General features: G+C 48.9%; 1 protein-coding gene across 11 annotated transcripts in view; it reads left to right on the top strand.

Moving 5' to 3' along the window:
* TLN2 (talin 2) overlaps positions 1-25,445 on the top strand; it is a 7,472,684-nt gene that overhangs the window by 2,823,064 nt on the left and 4,624,175 nt on the right. For all 11 annotated transcript variants that reach the window (XM_069624483.1, XM_069624482.1, XM_069624486.1 and 8 more), the window contains one exon: positions 3,395-3,488. In XM_069624483.1, coding sequence (XP_069480584.1) covers positions 3,395-3,488 — 94 coding nt within the window. The remainder of the gene's footprint in view (positions 1-3,394; positions 3,489-25,445) is intronic.

The following is a 25,445-nucleotide window of genomic DNA, read 5'->3' as shown; positions in this document are numbered from 1 at the left end:
TGCTTCTAATGACCCACACCTGAAGGTGCTTTAAATAATCAAAAGTCCAGCTCAGGTGTGGGCCATTAAGAAATACTAGACTGCATACTGCAGTTCTGTGCACACCTCTAAGCCCCTCCTACCAGTATCTAGGGAATTCTGGGGCTTGAAGTCCCTAATGTTCCTCCCTTTTTTATCAAATGTTTCAATTTTAACCTTATCTAACTCACTCTGTTCATATAATCTACTTCTAGAAAGGGCTTTAGAGTAATTAATGGTTGATTCTTGTTTTCATAGTTCAAATAAAAGTGGGAATCACATATATCAGAAGTAATGGAATTAATGTTCTGATCCTTATATGTTCTATTGTCATGCTGATCATGTTAGGTAGAATCCTGTGCAGTTCCCTTGAGGGACACTGCAAAAAGATTAAGACTACAGGAGTAAGCAGTAAACCCAATTGGTAGCAGTCTGTACCACCCAGATTTACCTGGTAGTTGTGGCTGAGCAGTCAGACTTCTCTCAAGATGAGTAGGGCAGTATACAGAGGATACACAATAGGGCCAAAAGCACAGTGGAGCAAACAAACACTGACCAGAGATTGGTATCAAAAGTATATAATTATTTATTTAAAACACACTTTAGGAAATACACTAGCACTATAGAGCAAAGCAAGTTCAAACACAATCAACAAAAGCATACACACCTCCCTTAATAATTATTTAGACAAGTCTAGGTCAAAACACCACTATTTGTAGAAACAGATGTGAGCGCTTAACTTAGATGGCACTCCAATAATTAAGTTAGAGGGAGAGAAAAAGACAGGCCATGAAAATAAAACAGTTCCCAACACTTTTCTAAGACCAGAGCAAGCTAGTGAAGGCAGAGTCTACTGTACAGCCAAAGTTCATAGGTCAGGGCCACTTTAAATGGAGCCAGGCGAAATGTGCCCAAGATCACACGGTTTAAAAATGCACTCAAGTCTTTGCAAAATGTTCAAAAGAGGTTGGTTTGATGCGAAAGATAAAGTTAGAAGGTCTGGGGGCCAACCCAGTTGGAAAGCCAAGGATTTAAGGGTCACCTTTAGCAATCCGTGGAAAGGGAGGCCAGGTGGAACACAATACCTTTAAAAGTGAGGAAGCTCCAGCGGTGGCAGTTGTTCCTGGCAGCGGGTGCAGTTCGTGGTTTCAACCAGGGAAGGAGAACATCTCATCGAGGAGGAAACTTGGAGTCGTTGCACTGCCCAGGGATGAAACAAGCCGCAGAGTTTGTTCAGTTAAAAGGTGCGTTCCTTTTATTTGCAGTTCCCGTGGACTGAAGCTTGGCTATCCGGCTGCCGGGTGCTTGGCACTGGCGATTCGACCAAGGGGCGTCATGGAAGGCGAATGTCAAACTGGTTGATCCCACCAGCTCAGGGGGAGAAGACTCTTATATCAGAAGATCTTCTCTTGTCGTTGGGGAAATGGTGAGGTCGTTGCAGCAGGGCTCCACCGGTGGTGTCGTTGTTGCATATGGCTCAGCTTCTCCCCTCTTCGGATTTCTCGGGTCCAGTTGCGACTTCGGAATTTCCAGTCCCAAAAGCCCTGCTTTTATGCAGAAAAACCCCCATTCAACAGCCTAGCTTTCACCCATACATGCTTAGTGGTGAGCCGGGTGGGTCACCACTGGGCCAATCAGAACAGAGTGCTACTTGGGTTGCTAAGGCAACGCAGTCCAGGGTGCCAATTCCCCCACCCACACATCCTGTGAACCCCAGATAGAGTGGCACCAGTTGGAGGGCTTCTGTGGAGAAGCCCGCCAAAAAGTGGAACAAAGGGCCCGACCTTGGTTGGAGTTACAGGGACGGACACATATGCCATTTTGGAAAAGAGTTCTGGCGAAAAGACCCAACGATTTTATATTGATTAAATGAACCGGTGGTATCTTTACAATGCACCAAAAAAGTGGTGCGTTAAAAATGAATGGGAAAATCCCATAGGAAATATTCCGGTGGAATATTTCGCGTGGTAACCACTGCCACCAGCCAGAAACTCGACAAGGGGGGACTGGACAGTGCCCCCTTGGAAACAGACCCAGGGGTAATCTAATGAACCCCTTCCAGTACTTCCACAATATGATGTTTTGTACTGGTTCTGTTCACAATTTTGGACTAATAAAGCCAATGGAGCCAATGGTGACTTTACATGCCCTGGGAGACAGTAGTCAGTCCCAAGGTATGGAGTCTATGTTTGGGGGTCACTATGACACCCCTGTGTTACTGCATTGAGGGTGCTGTGTAACACATATACCAAAACAGATGATACCCTATGGAGTAAAAGACCCCACAGCACATAAGCACATACCAAGTCAGAGATATACCTCAAATCATGCCTAAGAGTGGGAGAAAAAGAGTCTAACTCTTAGCAGGAGAAAAAAAAAATCCAGCAAAGCAAACTTTGGGTGCTTTTGGAAAGGGGAACCTTACTCTGACGGCACGCCATTAGGTACTCTGGCATTATGGAAGTCTCACCCTCCCAAGAAGATGAGTACCGTGTCTCTCCTAATGGAGTCACCCTATTCCCATGCTGGCCTTCTCCTCTCAGGTGATCCACTCGGCTAATACCACCCCCACGGTTCGGATCAGGAAGCTTCTGGCCACCTGTAAGGAGACTTTAGCGGGGATTGTGTAAGGACTCTGCAGGATTCATCACACAACCTTCACCATGTAAAACATACAAAGGGCCAAAATGTGCACTTTTGGGCATTAGAAAAGATGTACAGTAGAGATATGACCTGTTACTATACATAAACAATTTCCATCCTTAATATGAGAATGGAAATAGAAACAATAAAAATATTGTTTACAGGATAGTTGTGGATTTGATTAAATCCACCAGCAGTATTTCCGCAAGTAACCTGCCAATAACACCATGACAATGGTAAAAGGGTAATGGGGGTAGGCGGGTGAGAGGGGATCCTCAGATAACCACTGGTGGTAATCAAGACGACTCCTCAGTGACTGTAATGAGGACCAAGAAGTGGTATTTAAGTGATTTCACGTTTTGTCAATATTACTGTCTCAATATTCTTTTAAGAATAACAAATATTTTTTTTGTACTTGGAAATTCCACATTCATTAAAACTGAAGTATCATTTTTGGGGTGCTTCAAGTGTTGGGCAGTGGCCAGCGACCCCTGAACACAGACCAAAGAAAACATTTTGCCACCCCCCCCCCTTAGCAAAGGTGGGTGAGTACTTCTGCTTGAAACATATTCTTACTCTGTGTTGAGTAAACAAATGCATAATATGAAATGGTGCTTTCAGATAGTAACCCTACGTAAATATGGGTGTTGCATTATTCTATTTAATATTGTCATAGTTTCATTATATTGAAGTTTACAAGCATTACATTTCCGTTTGTCTGTTTTTCCTCCAGAGCTGTGACGGAGAGTATTAATCAGCTGATCACGCTTTGTACACAGCAAGCTCCTGGACAGAAGGAATGCGATAACTCACTTCGGGAACTGGAGGTAATATTTAATGTTTTTTCATTTGAATAAACAAAGGCTTTCATGCAGCACTCGGGGTTCATGTAGTGATTCCTTTCTTTGCCTTACCCCCTTTAGAGCCACCCAGTTGTCTTGCTCGTGCATGCTCTTTCCAGATAACACCATCTCTGCCCCATTTATTTATTTTTTTTAAATTGAAATTTATTAAGATTTTCAAAGTCATTCCAAAACAATATTCGAAGCAAGAACAGTTCAAGTGAAACATAGAAGAAGGCTCATACTTTATTTAAACAAATAACTTTTTCTCCCACCGCCCCTTACCCCCAGGACATTGTTTCCTCCTCTCCCTTAAGTCCATAACATATATGTTCACAAAATAGTGGGAGGAGACTTGTTTGGTGCACACTATAACACATCCAGTATTTACACTGACATAGATTGTTTAGACATAGAGTCCTCTGGGTTTATTGTCTGCCTTTTCGATTGAAACAGGTTAGGGTGTTCTCCTCAGGGGGAGGGGGTGTGACCCTTCAATTTCACTTCACAGTTTACTGATTGGTTCCCGGCATGTACTTACAAAGTCCCCCCATAATGTGTCACATTCGGCCGATTGCCCATGCAGGGTTGCAGTGATTTTGTAATACAAATGTTTGCTGCAACAGTAATCCATTCGCCCTTGCTTGGCGTTTGTTCGGACTTCCATTTGATGACTAGACTGACGCGGGCCGCTAATAGTAGGTGGGCTGCTATGCCCTTGATTTTCTCCCTTTCAACTTCGCATTGCTCGAATCCGAAGAGAACTAAGAAGGGATCTGCAGATCTTGGGATTCCATCGAGGTCTTTGATCCACCCCAGGACCTCACTCCTGTAGATCTTAATTCTGAGGCAGTCCCACCACATATGCCAATAGTCCGCTATTGCTCCACATTTACGCCAGCATAGTAGGGTCAGTGATTGGAACATCCTCGAGAGCCTGAGGGGGTCGTATTGCCACCTGTGTAGTAATTTGATCGTGGGAAGCTTGTATTGGCTAGCTATAGAGATTTTAGGGGAAGCTCTGCACATCTTGGCCCACATGTTCGGGTCAATTTCTTCTCCAAAATCCCTCTCCCATCTGTTCTTCAAGTGGGACGTGGAGCCCTTTCCCGCCTCAACCAATTCCCTGTACATAGTGGATATTAGGCCCTTCGTTTTAGGTCTGGAGTTTAGGAGTTTCTCGAAGGGAGTGAGCTCTCTATCCACTTTACCCTTCCATTCTGCCCTTGTCAGAACACCCTTAATCTGCAAAAAGTGGAATACAGGGAGAGGGTTCAGCCCGAGATTCTCATCCAGTTCAGAAATCGAAAGAAAGGTCCAATTTTTCCAGAGCTGACCCGCCCTCTCCAGGCCTGCTTCAAACCAGTGTTGAAATCTATCTAAATTAGGATTATTCTCTCTAATACAGGGGGCCAATAAGTGACTCAGAGGGGACGGCCATGAGGTTATTCCCTGCATATCCTTTCTCTCCCTCCATATTTCCCAAATGTTTCCCACTATTGGATGATTCCTTAATCTTCACACTAATTTGTTTCTCGGGACCCATAGCCATTCAGAGACTATTGCCGGGGACAGATAGTGGTTGTCCATCGCCACCCATTGAGGTTCTTTACAGTTACATAGGTGGGGAATCAAGATTCGGAGTTGGGCTGCTTCGTAGTATTTCCTCAGGTCCGGGAGTCCCATTCCCCCTTATCTTTCGGTAGTGATAAAGTGTCATAGGCCACTCTCAACCTTTTACCATCCCATAGGAACTTTACTACAGCCCTTTTGGACTCGTCAAAGAAGGAGTTCTGTATTCGTATGGGGAGCATTTGGAAGGGATAGAGAAAGCGAGGAAGACACACCATTTTTATCGCATAAGTCTACCCATCCACGATATTGTAAGTTTGCTCCATTTTCTAGGTCTGCTTGGAACATTAGGAGGAGGGGTGGAAAATTGGCTTCATAAAGTTTGGAAACGTCTCTCGTAACCTGGATGCCTAGGTATTTAAGCTTGACATTTTCCAGAATAAGGCCCAGAGGGGAGAGTCTGTCTACATCTGCTTGTGTGGTTTCGTGCAGGAGAAACAAGATTGATTTGGCCTCATTAATTTTGAAACCCGATAGGATACTGTATTCTTTAATCGGCTTGAGTGCTCTGGGGACCGAGGAGATGGGATTCGAAATGTGCAGAAGTAAGTCGTCTGTGTACAAGGCTACTTTGTACTCCGTGGTTTCCAATTTGAGTCCCTCGACCTGGGGGTCGTCTCTCAGTTTCTGGGCTAGGGGTTCCACAGAGAGAGCAAATAGGATGGCTGAGAGAGGGCATCCCTGTCACGTTCCTCTACCTAATTCGAACCAGCAGGAGTATTCACCATTGACAAAAACAGAGGCCTTGGGAGATGTATACACTGCCTGGGCCCCTCTCCTGAACTTCGGACCTATTCCCGCTTTGCGGAGGACTGCCTTCAGAAAGCCCCACTCCACCCTGTCGAAAGCTTTCTTTGCATCAATTGTAAGGAGAGAAGGGTCATTCTCCATGTTTTGAGATTCATTAATTAAGTGTAGGGTCTGCCTCATAGTGTCAGCTCCTTGTCTGCGAGTATGAAGCCGACCTGATCAGAATGTATTAATCACGGCATATAAGTCTCTAGTCGGGCTGCCAGGATTCTGGTAGATATCTTTGCATCAATGTTTAGTAGGGATATTGGGTGAAACGAACCACAATGTTTAGGGTCACGACCCTCTTTGGGGATCACCGTGACCAGGGCTCGGACAAAAGAGTCCGGGCCTCTACCGGTGTCTAGAATCTCGTTAAATAATCGTACCATGAAAGGGAGAAGGGAGGAGAGAAAGGTTTTATAGAATCCAGCAGAGAAGCCATCTTCACCGGGGGATTTGCCCAGTGATAGTCTTTTGACCGCATTCTCGACCTCCTCTTCCGTTATCAGGCTCTCTAATATACAACTTTCATCATGTGATATCTGCAGAATTTTAACAGAGGACAGGTATCGATCAGTCTCGGGTTCCCCGAGGTTGGTTTCGGATCTATACAGGGATCTCAGAGAATGTGGCGAAGGCCTCGGGATGTGTGCTTTGGTTACGATATGGGAGGTCTCCTGGTTTTGTTTTTCCAGCACCTTCCACTCTGCCCGTTGAGCGCTTAACCTGGCAGCCAGCAGAGGGTCAGCCTCCTTTCTCATACAACTTCTGCCTTAAGAGCTGCAGTTTACGGCTACCATTCCGTGTTCAAGAAGGCAGAGTTCTTCCCTCTTTTTCTTTGCCTCCAGAATCTTATCTGCTTTCCCAATTTCCTCCCTCCTCGCCTCCCTGTCTAGATGGTGAATCTGCTTCCTGAGTTTATTTTCAATCAGGTGTCTTTCCCTTTTCTTGCTAGCCTCCTCTCTAATCAGGACTCCCCACCAGGTCGCTTTCCCTGCTTCCCACTCGATTAGTTTGGAGACTTCCCTGGTATTATTCGCCTTAATATATTCAGTGATTTCAGTTTCCATCTCGACTTTAAAGACTGGGGGCCTCATTACACGGATGGCGGTAGGGATTTACCGGTACCGGTAAAATACCGGTACCGGTAAATCCCTACCGCCTTACTACGAGGTCCCTTTGTGGGTTGGGGGATTTAACGCCTGCTTTTTCCAACCCGCTAAGGGACCTCGGAGCTAATTACGGCACCGCAAAATTGCGGTGCCTTAATTAGCGCCTTCCCCATTCCCATAGAGCCCTATGGGGCAGAAATGGGAATGGGGAAGGGCAATGGCGGAAAGGGGATTTACCGCCCCTCCAACCTTGGAATGGGGCGGTAAATCCCCTTTCCGCCAAGGCGGTGCCGGTATTTTACCGGCATGAGACATGGCGCTAATAGCGCCATGGCTCACCGCCTACCGGGTAATGAGGCCCGGGTCTTTCCAGAGTGTCTCATTGCACACGCCAACGGCCTCCTTTCCTGGGCAATACTTCCCATTCTATGTCAGCCGTAACCATATCGTGATCTGACCAGGTGATCGGCACGATATCGGACCCATTCGTGGCATTAAACATTTCCTCTGTTGAGTATATGTAGTAAATCCTAGTAAAGGTATTATGCGGGGCGGAATAGAAGGTAAACCCCTGATCTTCTGGGTGGAGTTGCCGCCACGTATCTCTTAGGCCATGTATATCAAACATGTTTGCAACTTCACTACGCCCTCCTCCTGCGAGATCTCCCGTATCCCTTTTTCCCACTTTCCTATCTAAGTTGGGGTCCGTCCACATATTAAAGTCACCTCCCAAGAGGATTGATTGATATTTTATTTCTATCGCGCTCGTACACAAGTGTTTCAGAGCGCGACATGTCCGGTTCCTTATAGCATAATTTTGGGAACTGTGTTGGCTAGAAATCTTGCTTGTCCAGTATTGGGGGCATATAGGGTTGCGAGTGTGATGTTTGCCTTTCCAATGGTGCCAGCAACAAGTAAAGCCCGGCCTTCAACATCTCCCCATGTTTTGGTGGTTGTGAAGCCCAGTCCCTTTTGAATGAGTATCCCTACACCTCCCTTCCTCAGAGGTCCGGAGCCCCAGAATTCTGTTCCAGTTCGCAACCCCAAGATTTTCCGCTCCTCCCCTTTGGCATATTTTGTTTCCTGCAGGAAGAGAATATCCAGTTTCCCCCTGTGGAATTCACGGTTTACTAAGGATCTCTTTGTCAGTGAATTAAGGCCTTTGACATTTAATGTCCCCACCCTGAGGAGGCCTCCCGCCTGTTGGTCTATATCACCTACCATTAGTCTTCATACATTTTAGAGGACCCATATGCGTTATTTGATGCTTTTTAGATATGTGTGTGAACCGTGTGTGCAACCTTGCAAGTCTCAGTGAGGAATCTCTTCCCAACCACCCCCCCTTGCCTCCTCCCCCTCCATTCCCCCACCCATCCCCATCCTCCATCCTTGGTTAGTGGCGTACGATCTGGATCGGATGGAAATGTCGATCCAACGTCGGACCACCAGTGGGAACCGTTACCTCACGGTCCATATTCAAAGAACATTCTCAATAACATTTGAGCCCCTTCCCCCCCCCCCCCCAGTCCCGTGAAATATAACATTACCTCTATAAAAGGATATATGGTGTCTCATGTAACTTTGTCGCCCATCATCAGCAGATTGTTTGCCCTCCCTTTGAGGAGGAGCACCCTGACGAAGAGTCTACTCTTCATATTCGAACCCCAAGCGGTTCGGGTCGTCCTGGTTTTATCGGTCTGTACCTCTCTGTATCTCGGTGACCAATGTGTCAAAATCAGTCTAGCCGGTCGTTTTCTTCATTTATCGCTGTCAGGTGTGACATTGCCTCGCCTATATTTCCATGATCCCTAACTCTTTTCCTTTGCGGTCCTTGGAGTTCCCAACGTCTCCCATTCTGTCCTGCTTCTTTTTGGTCTCCTCCCTCTGGATGTGTACCCAAAAGTTCAGCGATACAGTCACGAATCTCCCGTTCCAATTTCAGTTGTATTTTCCTGCTTCCGTGTTCAAATGAGAGGGAGAAGGGGTAACCCCATCTATATCGAGTTCCTTGAACCATTTCGTCAGAGGGCCGCACATACGCCTCAAGACCAGGGTCAGTGACGATAAGTCCTGGAAAATGGTAATCTGGGCTCCCCCAAGAGTGAGTGGGACTCCGGTCCTGGCTCTCTCAAGGATCCTGACTTTATCCTGGTACCTGTGAAACCTGGCAAGAACTGATCTTGGGCCACCAGTTGGCCCTCGGTCCCTATTTATCCTCTCCATTTTGGGCTCATTGATGTCTTTGTCTGCTACCAAAATTTTAATGATGTCATGAATCATTTTCCTGAGGTCTCCTTCTGTTCGTCAATTTTTAGTCGAAATTCCTATTCCCTTTGCTCTATCTCTCTTATTCGTAAGTCCATTTGAGTTTCAAGGGTATCTATGGAGGCTTGATTGTTTTCGACACCTTCGAGTCTCTCTTCAATCTTGTCCATTCGCTGTGTTATCTTATCTATTTTTCCAGCTAAGTTGGCACCCATTTTCTTTATCTCATTCAGGAGAGCAGCTATGTCCCCTTTTGTTGCAGATGCTCCTGTCTCGGAGGTCTCCATGATCACTTTATTCGTACTGCCTGCGGCCGGTGACGGTGGGGAGTAGGCGTATTTGGCCAATTTTACCTTAACGTCCATGTAGTGTCTGCTGCAGTGGAGGAGGCACTCGCCCTGATGCCGGAGGCCCAACCCTCTGTGCAATACTCAATGCCATTGGCTTCAGAATTATTCCAGGCATGATTAAGTGTTTGAAGTGTCTATGTGGGCCGAGGGCCGGTCAGCAGTAGACGAGCCTCTACAGTTCACTTTGTGCGGTTTCCACACCACAGACAGTGGAGGGTTGCTCTTTTATTCTTCTTTGCCATAGCCCTCCGCCATGTGTTCTCGTCCTGCTGGGATTCAAGAGGGTCCTTCTACATTATCGGGGCAGTGGTCTCCTGACACCCTGCGTGGCTGGGGTTTTTGAGTTAGATCATCTGTTTTATGTCCGCCTCTGAAGTTAGGCAGTGTGTGGAGCAATTAATTGTGGACCATGGGTTTTGCAAGAGCCGTCCTGTGCTCTCACTCCGTGTATAAGTTATCAATCTTTAATTGTGGAATTATTGCCTCATGTCCGAGTCTTGGCAGGATGTGACCTCAGAATGAAATTTCTCCAGACTGATTTCAGGATTTCCTAACCCAAGTGGGGTACACTATTAACACGTGACGCAGTGCACTGTGGTAGATTGTGGTAAGGGGGCCATGCCGTGCCTTTAGAGCTATTATTTGGTGATATCATCCATGTATCAGGGGTCGTGGTGGCTACTCCCTAGTATTATCCGCTTTGACGTTGCATCCCAATGCAAAGTGGCTCTCTTCTTGTCTTTTGGGTGTACATCAGCAGGGGTGCATGTGCGCATTGAGTGTGGCCCCCGCAAGCTTCAGCCACCCCCCAGCCGTGTGTGCCGGCCTGCTCTCACGCATAGAGCACTTTTCACCCAGGGCCCCGTAATATTCGTTGCCTCTGTACTCACTTTTTGTTGCAATGCGGGGGCTTCACCGACCGTTCTGGGCGATCTCAAGGACCGTTGTGGTGTCCGTTCCTTCTTTTAGTGGCTGCCTCGGTTCGATCGCCGGTGTCCTGGGAGAACACACAGCTGGCTGGGGCCGATGGGGATAGCCCTCCACTGTTCCAGCACTTCCGAATCGGGCGTCTGGTTTCTCCCCGTGTACCCCGTGTAGGTGGGTCTCGAGGCAGCACACGGGTCGTTACTGGTGGTGCTATGCAGGGAAGACTGGGCTTGCTGAGCGCCCGGGGCACCTTTCCACAGATTCCTTCTACTGCCTGATGGTCCTGCTTTGTTCTGGCCTCAGTCGCTCGGGGGAGGCCAGTGCTTCGCACTCCACCAGGATCACGGGAAGATCCAAGCCGCTCGCTGCGTTCAGGCGGGGCAGAGCGGGACTCTGGGTTCCCTCGGGGCTCACTTGTGGTGCATTCCAGACCCCACTAGGATGTATTCCCTTCTCCTTGCTTCCAAGAGTCGAAGCTCACAGTTCAAGTTTCATAAAGAGGGGGTGTACGCAGAGGGGACCTATCAGTGCATTTCCAATGCGGATGGTCCTGACATCCAATGTATCTGGCAACGAATCTCAGAGTTTCCATGCGAGACCCGCGTAGTTTCACTTTCGTTTGTTCACCGCTATCATGCCTCCATCTTCACTCTGTGATTTCTTCCACTTTCCTGCACCGATTTCACCTGGGTTTTCTCTCGCTTGGGGGTACACATTCATGCAGCACCTGTTTGATTTTCATCCGGGGGGGTCCCGAAGTGGGGGCTCAAGCCGCTTCACGGGCCCTTGAAAGGGAGAGCTCACACATCCGTGCGCCCCCTGGTGGCCAGTCCTCTGCCCCATTTTATGCTATATTATGTATTGTGATTTCTGCAGCGCACTGCTTACATTTTCATCGTCTGCAGGCGCTCTCGAGAAAAAGGGTAGGGGGCTTAGGTAGTTAGAGGGAAAAGATAAGGCATTGTGCTCAACTGTTAGAGCTGGTAGAGTCAGCGGCAACTGGTGACTGTGGGGGAGTTCTCTAGATTATTCGTGGTGTTTCTCTGCAGGTGTTTTTCCAGATAAGAAGACCTGAGATGGTCTGTGAATTGTGTGTGGGTTTTAGCAGTTGGTTGGAGAGGTTTAGAGTTTTGAATAAGTTGGGATGGGCCGAGGTATTTGTTTTAGCCATATTTTCTATCCACAGGTTGGTGAGTGTGTGTTGAGTGAGGTGTTTGACAAGTGAGGTTGTTAGCCGGTTGGATTATTTTCTCAGCTCTGCTGGCCAAAGTTGTCTTGCCGTAATTCATGTTTTCTTGTAAATTTGTTTCTGGATGTATCTTTGCTCCGAGTTTGAATACTGCATTCTCCGACGGTGCTGGTTTGGGAGGAAGACAAAGAAATTACTGAGCAAACATAGAAAAAAGGTAACCTACTTACTGACTATGCGAAGAAATGCTGCTTATTCTGACTAACATTGGCCCATAATACTTCAAATGAGTTTATGTCAATTTAAAAAATATATATATTCTTTTCAAGACAATGTTAATTGAGTACTGTATGCCCACCTTACTGCAAGACAAATACCATGCAGTTTAAGCCCGCCTCCTTCTTGTACGCAGGTCCCCCTGCATTTGGAAATGGCAACCCACTAGGATAACAGTCAGAGCTTGCCAAAGCATTTGGTATGCTGGTTTGACTAAGGGGATTGCTATGTGGCCAGCATTTAGCTCTGTGAGTACTGCATAAAGCACTAGGATTGCTGGTTTGTTGCACAGACCGCTAGGTTTGCTTGCTGATGGTGAAGTTGCTTCTCTTTTACGGGTCTATATCGCACAGTGTGTTTGGTCTGCCGGTCTGCTGTACAGGTTGCACTGCGACATGGCTGTTCCCCGCTGTCTCTCTCCCAGTCAGGGTGCCTGCTCATTCCTCTGCCGCTAGGCATGCTGGATTTTAAAGTCTTACCAGACAAGAAAGAGACTGGCCAACATTGTGCATTACAGGCATGGAGCAACGAAAGGTGGTACTTGCATCATGCAAACAAGCACAAGTAGAACGGACAGGGACTGTGGCCCTGCCTCTAGGGCCGGACTGATTCTAGTAAAAACCCTGGTCGGCCTCTCACCTCAGGTTGAGAAGATGCCATCCCCTCTTTACAGGGTCAGTTCTTTGACCCTGACATATACCTCCTTTAACGCTCACCTGATTCCCACGGAGGCGCAGGTCTGGCTTCGAGTGCTGATGCTTCTTCAATGGTGAAGCGCAGGACTCTGAAGATGGACAGGAAGGGCCCTCTACTCTGGCTTCTCCGGCTCGCAGGAATATTCCCCTGTGCGTGAAAAGGGAGTATTACCTACAGACTGAGTTATGCTCAAGCCTCCCACTCTCTTCCAACCCTCCACGATACCCTTCCACGATTCCCCGTGAAGTCTCACCTTAGGGTCTGAAAGGACGAGCTCTCCATCCTGCTTCTGACGCAGGGGCGCGTTGAACCCAGTTACTTCACTGGATTGACGTTGGATGGGAGTTCAGGTAAGCTTGATTATACTGGTAAGGCGCTGTAAAAGTTCTGTTGCAAGTTCAAAAGTTCAACCTTTAAATAATAATGTTCATTGGCCCTCATTACGACCCTGGCGGAAAGTGACTGACCGGACCGCCACAGCGTAAATAGCGTTTCCGCCATTGCACGAAGGAGCAAAGTGCGGCCCATTCCGACCCATCGGGCACGAGCACCACGGCATGGCGGAAGTGCAAAGTCCGCGATGGCGGAAATGACCCCAAAACGGCCCACACCGCCGCCGTACGGCGCCCTAGGTGCAATACCGCCACCCATCACAGCGGACACCGCAGTGTGCGCCTACCGGAAAGTACGGTGACCGTAAATATACGGAAACGGAAGCAAAAACATGGGCCCGGAACGGGAAACATCCCGCGGTACACCTATAAAACCACAAAAACCACACAACCACTAAAAACACTACCCTGAGACACACCCCAACCCGTCATCCACCCTAGCGAAACCAAGAAAAATGGGAAAAGTAGCGAAGAAAGCGTGCGACCGCAAGCGGCAGGTCCACTTCTCCCGTGAGGAACTCACCGTGCTAACAGAGACCCTCCGGGAGAATGCTGCCGTCGTCTTCTCCACGCAAATGACCAGGACGGCACTTGCGAACAAGAAGGCCATATGGGCTCTGGTGGCACAGCGGGTAAGTGCGGTGGGGACCGCACCCCGCAACCCACAGCAATGCAGAAAGCGATGGGACGACCTGCGGATACGCGTCCGCAGCATACTCTCTGCCAACCGCAACATTGCCACAGCCACCGGGGGAGGTCCTGAATCACCCATCAAGTTGACCCCCTGGGAAGAAATCTGTGCCTCCACCATCGGAATGGAGAGCATAGAGGGAGTCGGAGGGATGGAGAAAGGAGTGCAGACATCCGAAGATTCAGGTAGGTGGGCCAGATAAAACAATGCTAAATCCACAATGTCCAATCATGTGAAGTACCATGTGTCCACATAGTGCAACAGAAACACATGTCCAGGAGAACGTCCACACACATCGCCCTGATAGCGCACTTTAAAACTCACAATAAATACATAAATAATTAAAAACCCCTAAAACAACCACTACACGTGCAGCAGGCACACCCTAACTGCAGGCTGCCAAACAACTGCACCCTCACTCCACACACAAATGAAAGCACCTCCAAGGCCCCGACCCAAATCACCCTCAGGTACCACCCCAATGCATGTGATACAATGCCATTCCAATACCCACAGACCCATTAATAACCCTCGCCCTCCTTTACTCCACCACAGGGTCCGATCCAAACGACGAGCATCAGGACACCCCTACCAGCACACCTGCAAAGAGGGCCAAGACCAACGGCCAAAGACCCTCCACCTCAGCTGCACGCATCAAGACACGGCAGCAGCACACATCAGGTGGCAGCACACAGGAGGGAACATCAACAGGCACCCCAGCAGCCAGCATGCCCACAACACCACCACCACAGGTCCCCCCAACGGATGCCACAGAAGGCACTGCCTCTGGTGGCAGCAGCACCATAGGTGACACCCCATTGATGGCAGCATGCTCCGACACAGAAGACGGGGATGTCGAAGTCAGATCCATCCATGACCTGTCCCAATCCCCCTGTCTGTCCCATCCCGTACAACATGAGGATACCACGCAGGGGCACCCACAAGACGACGACTGGCCATCCCCCACAAGCCCTGTGGCAAGGCAACATGAGGTCAACAGCCCCTCTGTGACACCCCCGCAAATGGCCATGGCCCAGCAGAGGCAACAGTCCCTCGACCAGTTAATCGTGCAACAGCAGCAACTGGCCACGCTCCTCAAGGACCATGCCGATGAATGTGGGCGCACTAAGGCAGACATAGAAACATCAACTGAGACACTCAGGGCAGAAATGGAGAGAAGTACAGAGACACTAAGGGCACAAATGGAGAGAAGCACCGAGAGCCTGAGGGGGGAACTGCATGCGACGTCCAAAGACGTATGTGCCGAACTTGCCGCAGTGCGCCGTGTGCTCACTGAGCTCTCACAAACCCTTAGGGACATGCATGGACGTGAGCAGGCAGAGACATCATCCGTTGCAAGTTCCGTCCAGGGCAGCCCCCAACGTAGATCTGGGAGGAACCTGCGCTCCACAGGCAGGGGTGCCCCTGATACCCGCAGAGGGGGCTTGCAATAGCGACTGCCCACTGACAATGAGCATCTTTGGACACTGGTGTTCGGGGGGGAGGTAGGAGGGTGGAGGGGGTGTGTTGGGCTCACTTGGGTGGCGGGTCGATAGGGTGTTCAACATGATATCACATATGCCATAAACAGTGCACGATCAACCAATGAGATGTGTGGACAATGATCTTTGTGTACTAGGCCATCATAGGCGTACAGTCCATATTGTGCATGTACCAGACACACACAGTGCCACGAGTCCCGTGTCCATGTATCAGCCACCAGGCGTGAGTGCTAGAAGCATGCATCAATGAGATGCTGACGAATGTCACGGCCCTCCGGTGCCTCGCAGACTCCTTGAGGTGCTGCCACATCCCCACCCTCATCATGACCATCATCAGGTGCTTGCAGTTCTGCGTCAGGGGGCATGGGCACATTTCTACGTACACACATGTTGTGGAGCATGACACATGCCATGACCATCTTTGCAACCTTCTCATGGCGGTACAGGAGTGCCCCGCCAGACCTGCTGAGGCAGCGGAAACGAGTCTTCAGTAGGCCGAATGCCTGTTCAATGACTACACGGGTACGTGAGTGGGCATGGTTGTAGTCCTCCTCATGCTGGTCCCGTGGGTTCCGGACTGGTGTGAGGAGCCATCTCTTCAGTGGATACCCAGCATCACCTGTATGTGGACGATAAACGTATGATGTGGAATGCCATTGCTACGTACGCACCCCCCCCCCCTTCCTGCCAGGTCATTGCCGCATCACATACCCCACATCATCATGCATGAAATGAGACTCACCGAGTAGCCAGGATCTGTTCCCTGCGTGTCGCTCCATGTAGCGTGGTATAGTGGAGTTCCTCAAGACCATAGAATCATGGGTTGATCCAGGGAATCTGGCACAACAATGTGTAATGATCCTGTTGGAGTCACACACCATTTGTACATTCAGGGAATGGAATTGTTTTCGGTTGCGGTACTGGGCCTCCATGGCATGTGGGACGACCAATTCCACATGGGTGCAGTCGATGGCACCAATGCAACCCGGTATGCCGGCAAGTGCATGGAATCCCACTTTTGTGTTGGTAATTTCCTGCTCCGAGCGTGGTAGAGAGATGTAGTCGTCTGCGTGCTGCAGGAGGGCATCGAGCACTTGCAATAGTGTCCGTGAGAACAGTGGCTGAGAAATGCCATGCAACTGTCCGACTGTGTGCTGGTAGGTGCCTGTGGCCAGGAAGTGGAGTACAGACACCACCTTCAGTAGGGGTGGGATGGCGGTTGGGCTATCTATCATGCTGACAAGGTCAGCGTGTGTCATGTCCACAATGGCGGCTATGGTGTCCCGGTCCAAACGGTAGAGGGTGTGGATCTGCTCATCAGTGAGGTTGAACGGATGTGCTCGGAGGCGTGGGATTGCGGGCTGCCTCCGTGGTGGTAGTGGCTGTGCTGGCGGCCCTTGCTGGCCCTGCCTTGGCCTCCTCCTCCTCCTGCGTCTCCTCCGTGCGGCCGGTTGTAGTTGGTGTTCGTCTTCTTCTTGGAGTTGGAGTACTTGCAGTGCTATCAGGTCCCCCAGGGCCAACATCGCGAGTCCTGCCGGTAGCATTTCGGAGTGGGTGTGGTTGTGGGAGGAGACCGGGTGTGCAATTCATGTGTTTTCAGGCTGTATGGCCTCCACCTGTGGTGATTCATTCCACCTGTGCAAGCTGCTCTCCCCTTTGGGCGAGCACGTCCCGCACACAACGCTGCAATTCGAGGAATGGCATCTTGCTATTGCAATCATGTATTTGTACCCGATGGCCGTGTAACATTTGTTGATATGTACATTCGGCTATGGTCCCATTGTTTCACATACAATCTTTGCAGTCGCGAACAGACTTGTGATGGGTCAGTGGAACGTAGTACTCGAGTAACGGTGGGCCCTCATGCATCACTGTACCGAGTTGCAACGACGGGCGGGGCGTCCCATTAGTGGGTGAAGGCAGTTGCCATTTTCACACACAGCCGCACTAGATGGATTAATTTGTGATTTCAAACGGCCACAGATGCCTTTTTGACGTGATGTTGCAAATGAGGAATTCGAAGGGCGGCGCTTTCGGTTTTCAGCTAGCGGCGAGGAGATGCCCACAGGTCTGACTGCAAATATAACGTTCTATTGTTCAATGTCCTTGAGACAGGGGCCATGGCGAGGATGCAATGATTGATATGAATAGTTTGGGATGCGCAATAGCGACGTGGCCGATGAGGCCGGACGTTCCCAAATACATGTTACTTCACAACACTGGAATTACGGGCTGGGGCACTGTGGATTTTGCAGGCTGCATAACGCACAGACTCAATGGAAATTTCTAATGTTATGTGAGTAAATATTCAGGCGTTTTTATACCGGGATGAGGGAATGATGAATGGATGCATGGGCAGGTGATTTGATACAGGGTTTGCCATGTACAGGGCTTGTTGGAATCTATCCGCCTCCCCTGCGCTATGTGATGCAGGGCTGCCATAGTGGGACCATCGTCTATCTGGCCTTGTTGAGCCCTCCCTGTCTCGACGCGCCTTCAGACACTTGTGTCCATGCACGTTAATATTCCCATCTGATGGAATCTGTTTTGACAGACGCATGCACAGGTACACTCGTTTGTGATGGTGTTTACACCTCGATATAGATGGTTATGAGTCGCAAGTGGTTTTGGGGTGGTGATGATCCTTTGGAGTGGGCTAGCATGCATATGGCTGTGGATTTAGTGTGATCATTGAAGTGAGTTGTTCGAATGTAGTTCTGATGGCCATTCTGTTCTTTTTCTTTTCTTTTGGTTGACAGGTATCTCCTCCCCTTTTGCCACTGCCATCTGTATGCCACTCCTGCAGATGGCTTTTACTCCCGACACCTGCTGCTTCGTGTTAATCAGTGGAGCAGCATTACGATCTTATGGGACGATCGCCAATGGGCCACATGCCCTTACGCAGTACTAGTGGCTCGGAGCAACATTTCGGCCTTTCAGCTGGACTAGTGCCTCCCCATTTGGACGGCCATGCGGTTCTGTGCGCTTCCATGTTGCCTTTTCGTACGTGAATGTGGCTCTGTGTACCATGATGGAACAGGGCGTCACACAAGTAGTAGCTGGTCATTCCTTGCGGATGCAGCCCACAATGGTGATATGTGTTTTGGAGTTCATGGACTAATGGCTTGGTGATTTTGTTGTGCATTAAATTTCTATTCTGATATGGGCCGTGTAGCGTTCTTCTTTGCGAGTGATGTGGCATATTCCTATTTGGGGAGCGATGTATTGTGAGGAGATCTGCATTGGGTTCCAGCTTCGGAGTTTAGTTGCGTGGTACTGTGCTGGGCGCGTTTGCCTACGGAGCCCAGTGAGGTCAGGGATGGGGGCTGCCAATATGACTGTTTGAATGTTGTCATGCTCAGGGGCGGGGGATTGGGTTTTGTGTAACAGATGCCGGTCAGCCAGGTGGACTGGTGGAATGTTGTGATTTTCGGAATATTGCTGGTCACAGGTGCCTGTGTTTGCGTGCGTTTCGGGGGGGGGGACTGTGGTCATGTCCATTGGAATGGCTTCTGTATTCGTGCCATCTGTGCCCTGCAGCTCCCATTGGCCCCTCTTGTGATTCTTTTGTTCGTTGGCATGCATGGGTGACTTGTACATTTCACTGGTTGCATTGTGACTTCATTGCACCTACGGGGAGTTGTACTTTGTGGGCAGGGAGCGGTGTACAGGCACTCAGTGGGGCCGTTTACGGTTGATTCGCGATGCCGTACTTCTCACCATGGCGGAATGGTACTTTCCGCCATGCTTGATGGCGTTAGGTACATGTCCGCTAGGGTCGGAATTCGCGTACCCTTGCGCCATGGTGGTATTTACGGTTTGGCATGGCGCGCGCGCGCGTACTTGGTGCAGTTAGCGTTGGCGTTCACTACGGTGTCGCTAATGGCTTCGTACTTTGCGGTGACGGGTCATAGTCGCACCGAGCGCTATTCGATGGCGGTATTGCATTTCCGCCATCGTTTTCCGATTTCCGCCAGGGTCGTAATGAGGCCCATTGTCTTTTTTCAGGTGATGAATGAAGATTCCTTTGGAGACTTCTTGCAACAAAGCGCTGATGTTGATGTCTTTTCCCCATAGGGGCCGGGGTTCGGAATGCCGGAGATATGGCGCCGACCCGAAGTGAAACGTGCAGTTCCAGTAAAGATCTGGTAAGTCCTAGATGAGCGCTCAGGTAATGTTTTTGCATTCGCTCATCTAATGTCTTTGTCTTTTTTCCCCATAGGGGCCGGGGTCCTGCTTGGAAGCAGCAAGACCCGAAATGAAATGGGAATGACCCAACAGGTAAGTCTTAGAAGGAAACTGAGCTTTTCCTATTCCCTTCCTTCTATCACCTCTTATTCTTGTCTTTTTCTCTAGGCTCTGGGAAGTGGCTGTGTATCCGGATGATCGCTGCTGAAGATGGAGGAACCCAGGAAAGGTGAGTGAAATGCAGCGCTGCAGCGATCGTAACGAAATGCTTTTTAAAATGATGTCTTCCCTTTCAGGATCGTCGGTGATGTCTCCGTGGTGCAGATTAGCTGGTAGGTCTCTTGTCTCCCTTTGCAGGTGACCCAGGATGCTGACAGGCGTGGCTGAAGTCCAGATGCAGGAGCTGACACGGTGAGCGTCCAGCTGCGAGGAGCAGAACAACGCGAAGCGTGAGTTGCTGATCGGGTGTGGTTTAAATAGCTTTGGGAGAAGTTCCAAGTGTGTATCCTTCCTCCGATCAGGTATGTATCCTTCCCCGACCACACCCGGGTGGAAAGTAGTCCCACAGGTAAAGTAGTTCCTATTCAGGCCTCAAGAGGGCCTGGATGTGGCAGCATGGTCTGCATCAGGTAAGTGCACATTAAAACACTTGAACACATGTCTAGCTTTATGAGCCTGGCGCCTAAGGCGCCAGGACAGAGGTCCAACATGAGCCTGGCGCCTAAGGCGCCAGGACTGCGTCCAAAGGGCCCCAGCTTGGGCCCGCTGGCACTCCCCTGGGGGAAATGATGCCTGCCTCTGGGGTTGCTGGGTCGGACCTGGCTCCTTGGAGGTAGGCATCATGACAGTATCCCCCCTCAAGGCCCCTCCCAAGGTTCTTCCCTCCGGGGGTTTGGGCTTGTTCGGAAATCTCTGGTGAAACCTTTGTACTAATCGAGGTGCGTGGACATGGTTACTAGGCTCCCACGATCTCTCCTGAGGTCCATATCCCTTCCAGTCAACAAGATAGAAGAGTTTCGACTTTACCACCTTGGAGTCTAAAATGTCTTTAACTTCAAATTCTAATTCCCCTTCAATTTGAACTGGATCTGGAGGCTTGGACAATCGGGTTCCTGGTTGTACTGGCTTCAAAAGTGATGCATGAAAAACTGGATGAACACGCATGTTGGACGGTAGATCCAGTTTAAAGGCCACTGGGTTGATTATAGCTTTGATGGGATAAGGTCCTATGAATCTGGGATTGAAGGTTCGCGGGCCCTTGAGGGGTAAATGTTTAGTTGCTAGCCATACCTGGTCTCCTACTTGGTAAGGAGGAGTTTTACTTTGGTGCAAATCAGCGTTTTCTTTATACTTTTTCTTGGCTTGCTGTAAATGAGTTGCAGCTTCTTTGAAGGCTCGGGTTATTGTGGAATGCAGATGATTTACTGCGGGCATTTCCAGGGTCAGAGGTGGATCTAGATCAGAGGTCCGAGGATGGTGACCATACAAAGTATAAAAGGGGGTTTGTCCGGTTACAGAATGCACTGAATTGTTGTATGCATATTCTGCGATCCAAAGGATGTCTTTCCAATTTAACTCGGATTGGTGTAACATGCACCGAATATATTGCTCGAGAGTCTGATTGGTTCTCTCGGTTTGTCCGTCGGTCTGGGGGTGGTGGCTGGTGGATAACCGCACATCTATTTGTGCTAGTTGGCAACACTTCTTCCGAAAATGTGAGATAAATTGACTTCCACGATCCGAGACTAAAATGGAAGGGAAACCATGTATGCCAACTATATTCTCCAGGAATTCCTTGGCCAAGGTGGAAGCTGAAGGCAAACCCTTTAAAGGGATAAAGTGGGCCACTTTGGAGAATAGGTCCACAATTACAAGGATTGTGTTGTAACCAGCACAAGGAGGCAGATCTGTTATAAAGTCCATTGACAGGGTGTGCCATGGTGCCAGTGGAATATCAAAGGGTTGAAGTAGGCCGGCTGGCCTTTTCTTTTGAGCCTTGTTTTGGGCGCAAATTCCACAAGACAGTACAAAAGACTTTATGTCTTTTCTCCAAGAAGGCCACCAGAAGTGGCGTTTGATTTTTTCTTCCGTTTTAGCGATACCAGGGTGTCCTTCCATTAAAGATTCATGATGATGGGCAATAACAAGTTCTTGCAATTCTTTACTTGGCAGAAACAACCGCTCCTGGAAGTAGGGTAAGTCATCCTTAACGGTGTAATGAGGACCCTTTTGACTCCATTCCAGTAAGGTTGAAGAGTCTAGAAGTTGTTTTACTTGCGTTTGGATATCCTCAATAGATTGCAATGAAGTTAAGCCTAAGATTCTTTGCTCAGGTATGATGGGCACAGGTTCTAAGCTCGAATTAGGTTCTTCCATGCCAATCCGGGATAAGGCGTCTGCTTTTCCATTCTTGCAGCCAGGGCGATAGGTAATTACAAAATCAAATTCCGCAAAGAATAGAGCCCATCGGAGTTGTTGTGAAGATTGAGCTTTGGCCGTCTTTAAATACTGTAAGTTTCTGTGGTCCGTAATTACGGTGATGGTGTGTCTTGCCCCGAGAAGGTAGTGACGCCAAGCCTTGAAAGCAGATTTGATGGCCAGTAACTCTTTATCGGTAATTGCGTAGTTGATTTCAGGAGGAGAACATTTTCTGGACCAAAAGGCCACTGGGTGTAGTTGGTTAGTTTTTGGGTCTCTTTGCGACAGGACAGCTCCCATGGCCGAACTGGAAGCATCGGTTTCCACTATGTACGGGAGATCTGGGTGCGGGTGCTTCAATACAGGTGCGGAGATGAATTTGGTTTTCAGGTCCTGGAAGGCTTGTTCGGCCTCAAGAGTCCATTCGAAGCGTTTGTTTTTCTTTAGGAGAGCGGTGATGGGTTGGACTGTTCGGGAAAATTCCGGGATGAATCTTCGATAGAAATTGGCAAAGCCGAGCATGCTCTGAACTCCCTTCACCGAGCTTGGAGATGGCCATTTGAGGATGGTGTCCACCTTTCGCGAGTCCATTCGGACTCCTTGAGGTGTCAGGATGAATCCGAGAAACTCAACTTCTGTGGTATGAAAAACGCATTTTTCGAGTTTTGCAAATAGTCTGTGCTGGCGCAGTTTCTCAAGAACTGCCCTAACATGTTTTCTGTGATCAGATTCTGAAGAAGAGTACACCAGGATGTCGTCAATGTAAACAATGACGCAGACATCGATAAGTTCCCGAAGAACATCATTCATAAAGTACTGAAAGGCGGCAGGTGCATTGCACAAACCGAAGGGCATCACCTGATATTCGAAGAGCCCAAATTTGGTGCGGAATGCAGTCTTCCATTCGTCGCCTTCTCTTATGCGCACCAGGTGATAAGCTCCTCGGAGATCTAACTTGGTGTACACACAAGCGTCTTTCACCTGGTCGATAAGCTCAGGGATCAAGGGCAGAGGATAACGATTCTTAATCGTTATTTGATTTAGGGCGCGATAGTCTATACACGTTCTAAGGTCGCCTTCTTTTTTTGGCACGAAGAACAGAGCTGAAGAGACAGGAGACTTGGACGGGCGAATAAAACCATTGGCTAGGTACTGATCTAAATACTGACGCAAATTCAGGTTCTCAGGTTCCGTAAGAGCATAAATCCTACTACAAGGTAGTTGAGCATTGGGTACCAGATCGATCTGGCAATCATAAGACCGATGGGGAGGTAACGTGTTAGCCTGTTCTTTCTGAAAAACGTCTTGGAATTCTTGGTATTCTGACGGTAGCTGTACAGGGGTGGAAGTTGCTGTGGCTAGACCCATAGCTGGATTTCTTGGATAACAAGTTGGTTCACAATCAGGAAAACTTATCTTCTTTGCTCGCCAGTCAATTCTGGGATTATGTGTTTCTAACCAAGGAATTCCAAGAATTACTTGAAATTGTGGGGCCTTGATCACATCAAACACGATTGCTTCACGATGTCCATCCTGACCCACCAGTGTCACTTCAACAGTGGAATGCCTTACAGGCCCTGAGGCTATTTCGGTTCCATCTACTGTAGTAATGACATCTTGGGTTACTTTCGGGCGGAGAGGAAGCTAAATCCTGGAAGCCAATTCACGGTCTATGTAATTTCCAATAGCTCCACTGTCGATGTATGCTTTTATAGCATGCAACTGCTGAGGCTGTTTTGGGTCCAACAGCACCATTGGCATGACGAAATGCGAGGTCAAAGAGTTAGTTTTCAAGCTCGGCAAGCGGACCCCTACGCTTGCCAGGCTAGGTCGTTTCCCGAATCAGGTGTCACTAATTCGTTATCAGTAGCTCCAACCACCTTCTTAAGTGGTTTAACTGGACAATTTCGAAGAAAGTGACCGGAAGTCCTGCAATACAGACAAAGTTGCATTTGCCGCCTTCTCTCTCGTTCTTTCTGCGTTAATGGTCCTTTAACACCACCGATTTGCATAGGCTCAGATACGTCGGTACTCTTGGAGGTAGCGTGGGTTTTGATCGGTGCTCGGTTTTCATACTTGAACCGATCTGCTTTTCTATTTTGAAGTCTGTGATCAAGTTGAACCACCAAGTCAATGTAGTCTGCGCAGACCTGGGGTGGGTTTACTATCTGAGCTAGAACATCCTTAAGCTCTCCGCGCAGGCCTTGATGAAACAATGTGATCCTTTTGCTTTCTGGCCATCCAGTTTCCACAACCTGTCTGTTAAAGGTGGCTATGTAGGACAGAAGATCCTGATTACCTTGTCGTAAGGATAGCAGTTCGTTATCAAGGGCCTGTCCTTGAGAGTGTCGAGCAAACAATCTTTCCATGCTGGCCTGGAAGCCCTGAAAATTCTGGAGAATGGGATCATCCTGATTTACCAATGGAATAGACCAATCGGCAGCACTGCCACTGAGGTAAGATAGTATAAAGGCTACCTTGGTCTGGTCGTTAGGGAAGGCTCCGGGTCTGCATAGAAAGTGTAAACGACATTGGTTCATAAAGACGGCATATTTCTTGGGATCCCCCGCAAAATGTTCAGGAGGGGGCCAAAGGCATGTGTCCAGGTAGATTAATTTGTACCGGGTTACTCAAACCCATTGATGTGGAAATGTCTCTGGAATTAGGTAAAGGAGTGTGCCCTGCCTGGGCCTGTAATAACCTTTTGGCTAGGTCATCAGTTCTTTCCTTAGATAAGATCAGTTCTCTTTTGAGAGCGTTAGTCTCCTGGCGGGCTGAGTGCACCTCTGCCCGTAATTCCCCCAAAAGCTGGGCCAGCTGGTCAGTCTCGGAAGTCTCCATAGCGCCCGGGTGGGAAATTGTGGGTAGGCTTCGCGTTCTGTAACGCTCACCTGATTCCCACGGAGGCGCAGGTCTGGCTTCGAGTGCTGATGCTTCTTCAATGGTGAAGCGCAGGACTCTGAAGATGGACAGGAAGGGCCCTCTACTCTGGCTTCTCCGGCTCGCAGGAATATTCCCCTGTGCGTGAAAAGGGAGTATTATCTACTGACTGAGTTATGCTCAAGCCTCCCACTCTCTTCCAACCCTCCACGATACCCTTCCACGATTCCCCGTGAAGTCTCACCTTAGGGTCTGAAAGGACGAGCTCTCCATCCTGCTTCTGACGCCGGGGCGCGTTGAACCCAGTTACTTCACTGGATTGACGTTGGATGGGAGTTCAGGTAAGCTTGATTATACTGGTAAGGCGCTGTAAAAGTTCTGTTGCAAGTTCAAAAGTTCAAGCTTTAAATAATAATGTTCATTGTCTTTTTTCAGGTGATGAATGAAGATTCCTTTGGAGACTTCTTGCAACAAAGCGCTGATGTTGATGTCTTTTCCCCATAGGGGCCGGGGTTCGGAATGCCGGAGATATGGCGCCGACCCGAAGTGAAACGTGCAGTTCCAGTAAAGATCTGGTAAGTCCTAGATGAGCGCTCAGGTAATGTTTTTGCATTCGCTCATCTAATGTCTTT

This window comes from Ambystoma mexicanum, chromosome 11 (genome assembly GCF_040938575.1).
Source record: "Ambystoma mexicanum isolate Mex_15411 chromosome 11, UKY_AmexF1_1, whole genome shotgun sequence".
Lineage (NCBI taxonomy): Eukaryota > Metazoa > Chordata > Amphibia > Caudata > Ambystomatidae > Ambystoma > Ambystoma mexicanum.
This window is presented reverse-complemented; position numbering and strand designations above follow the sequence as displayed.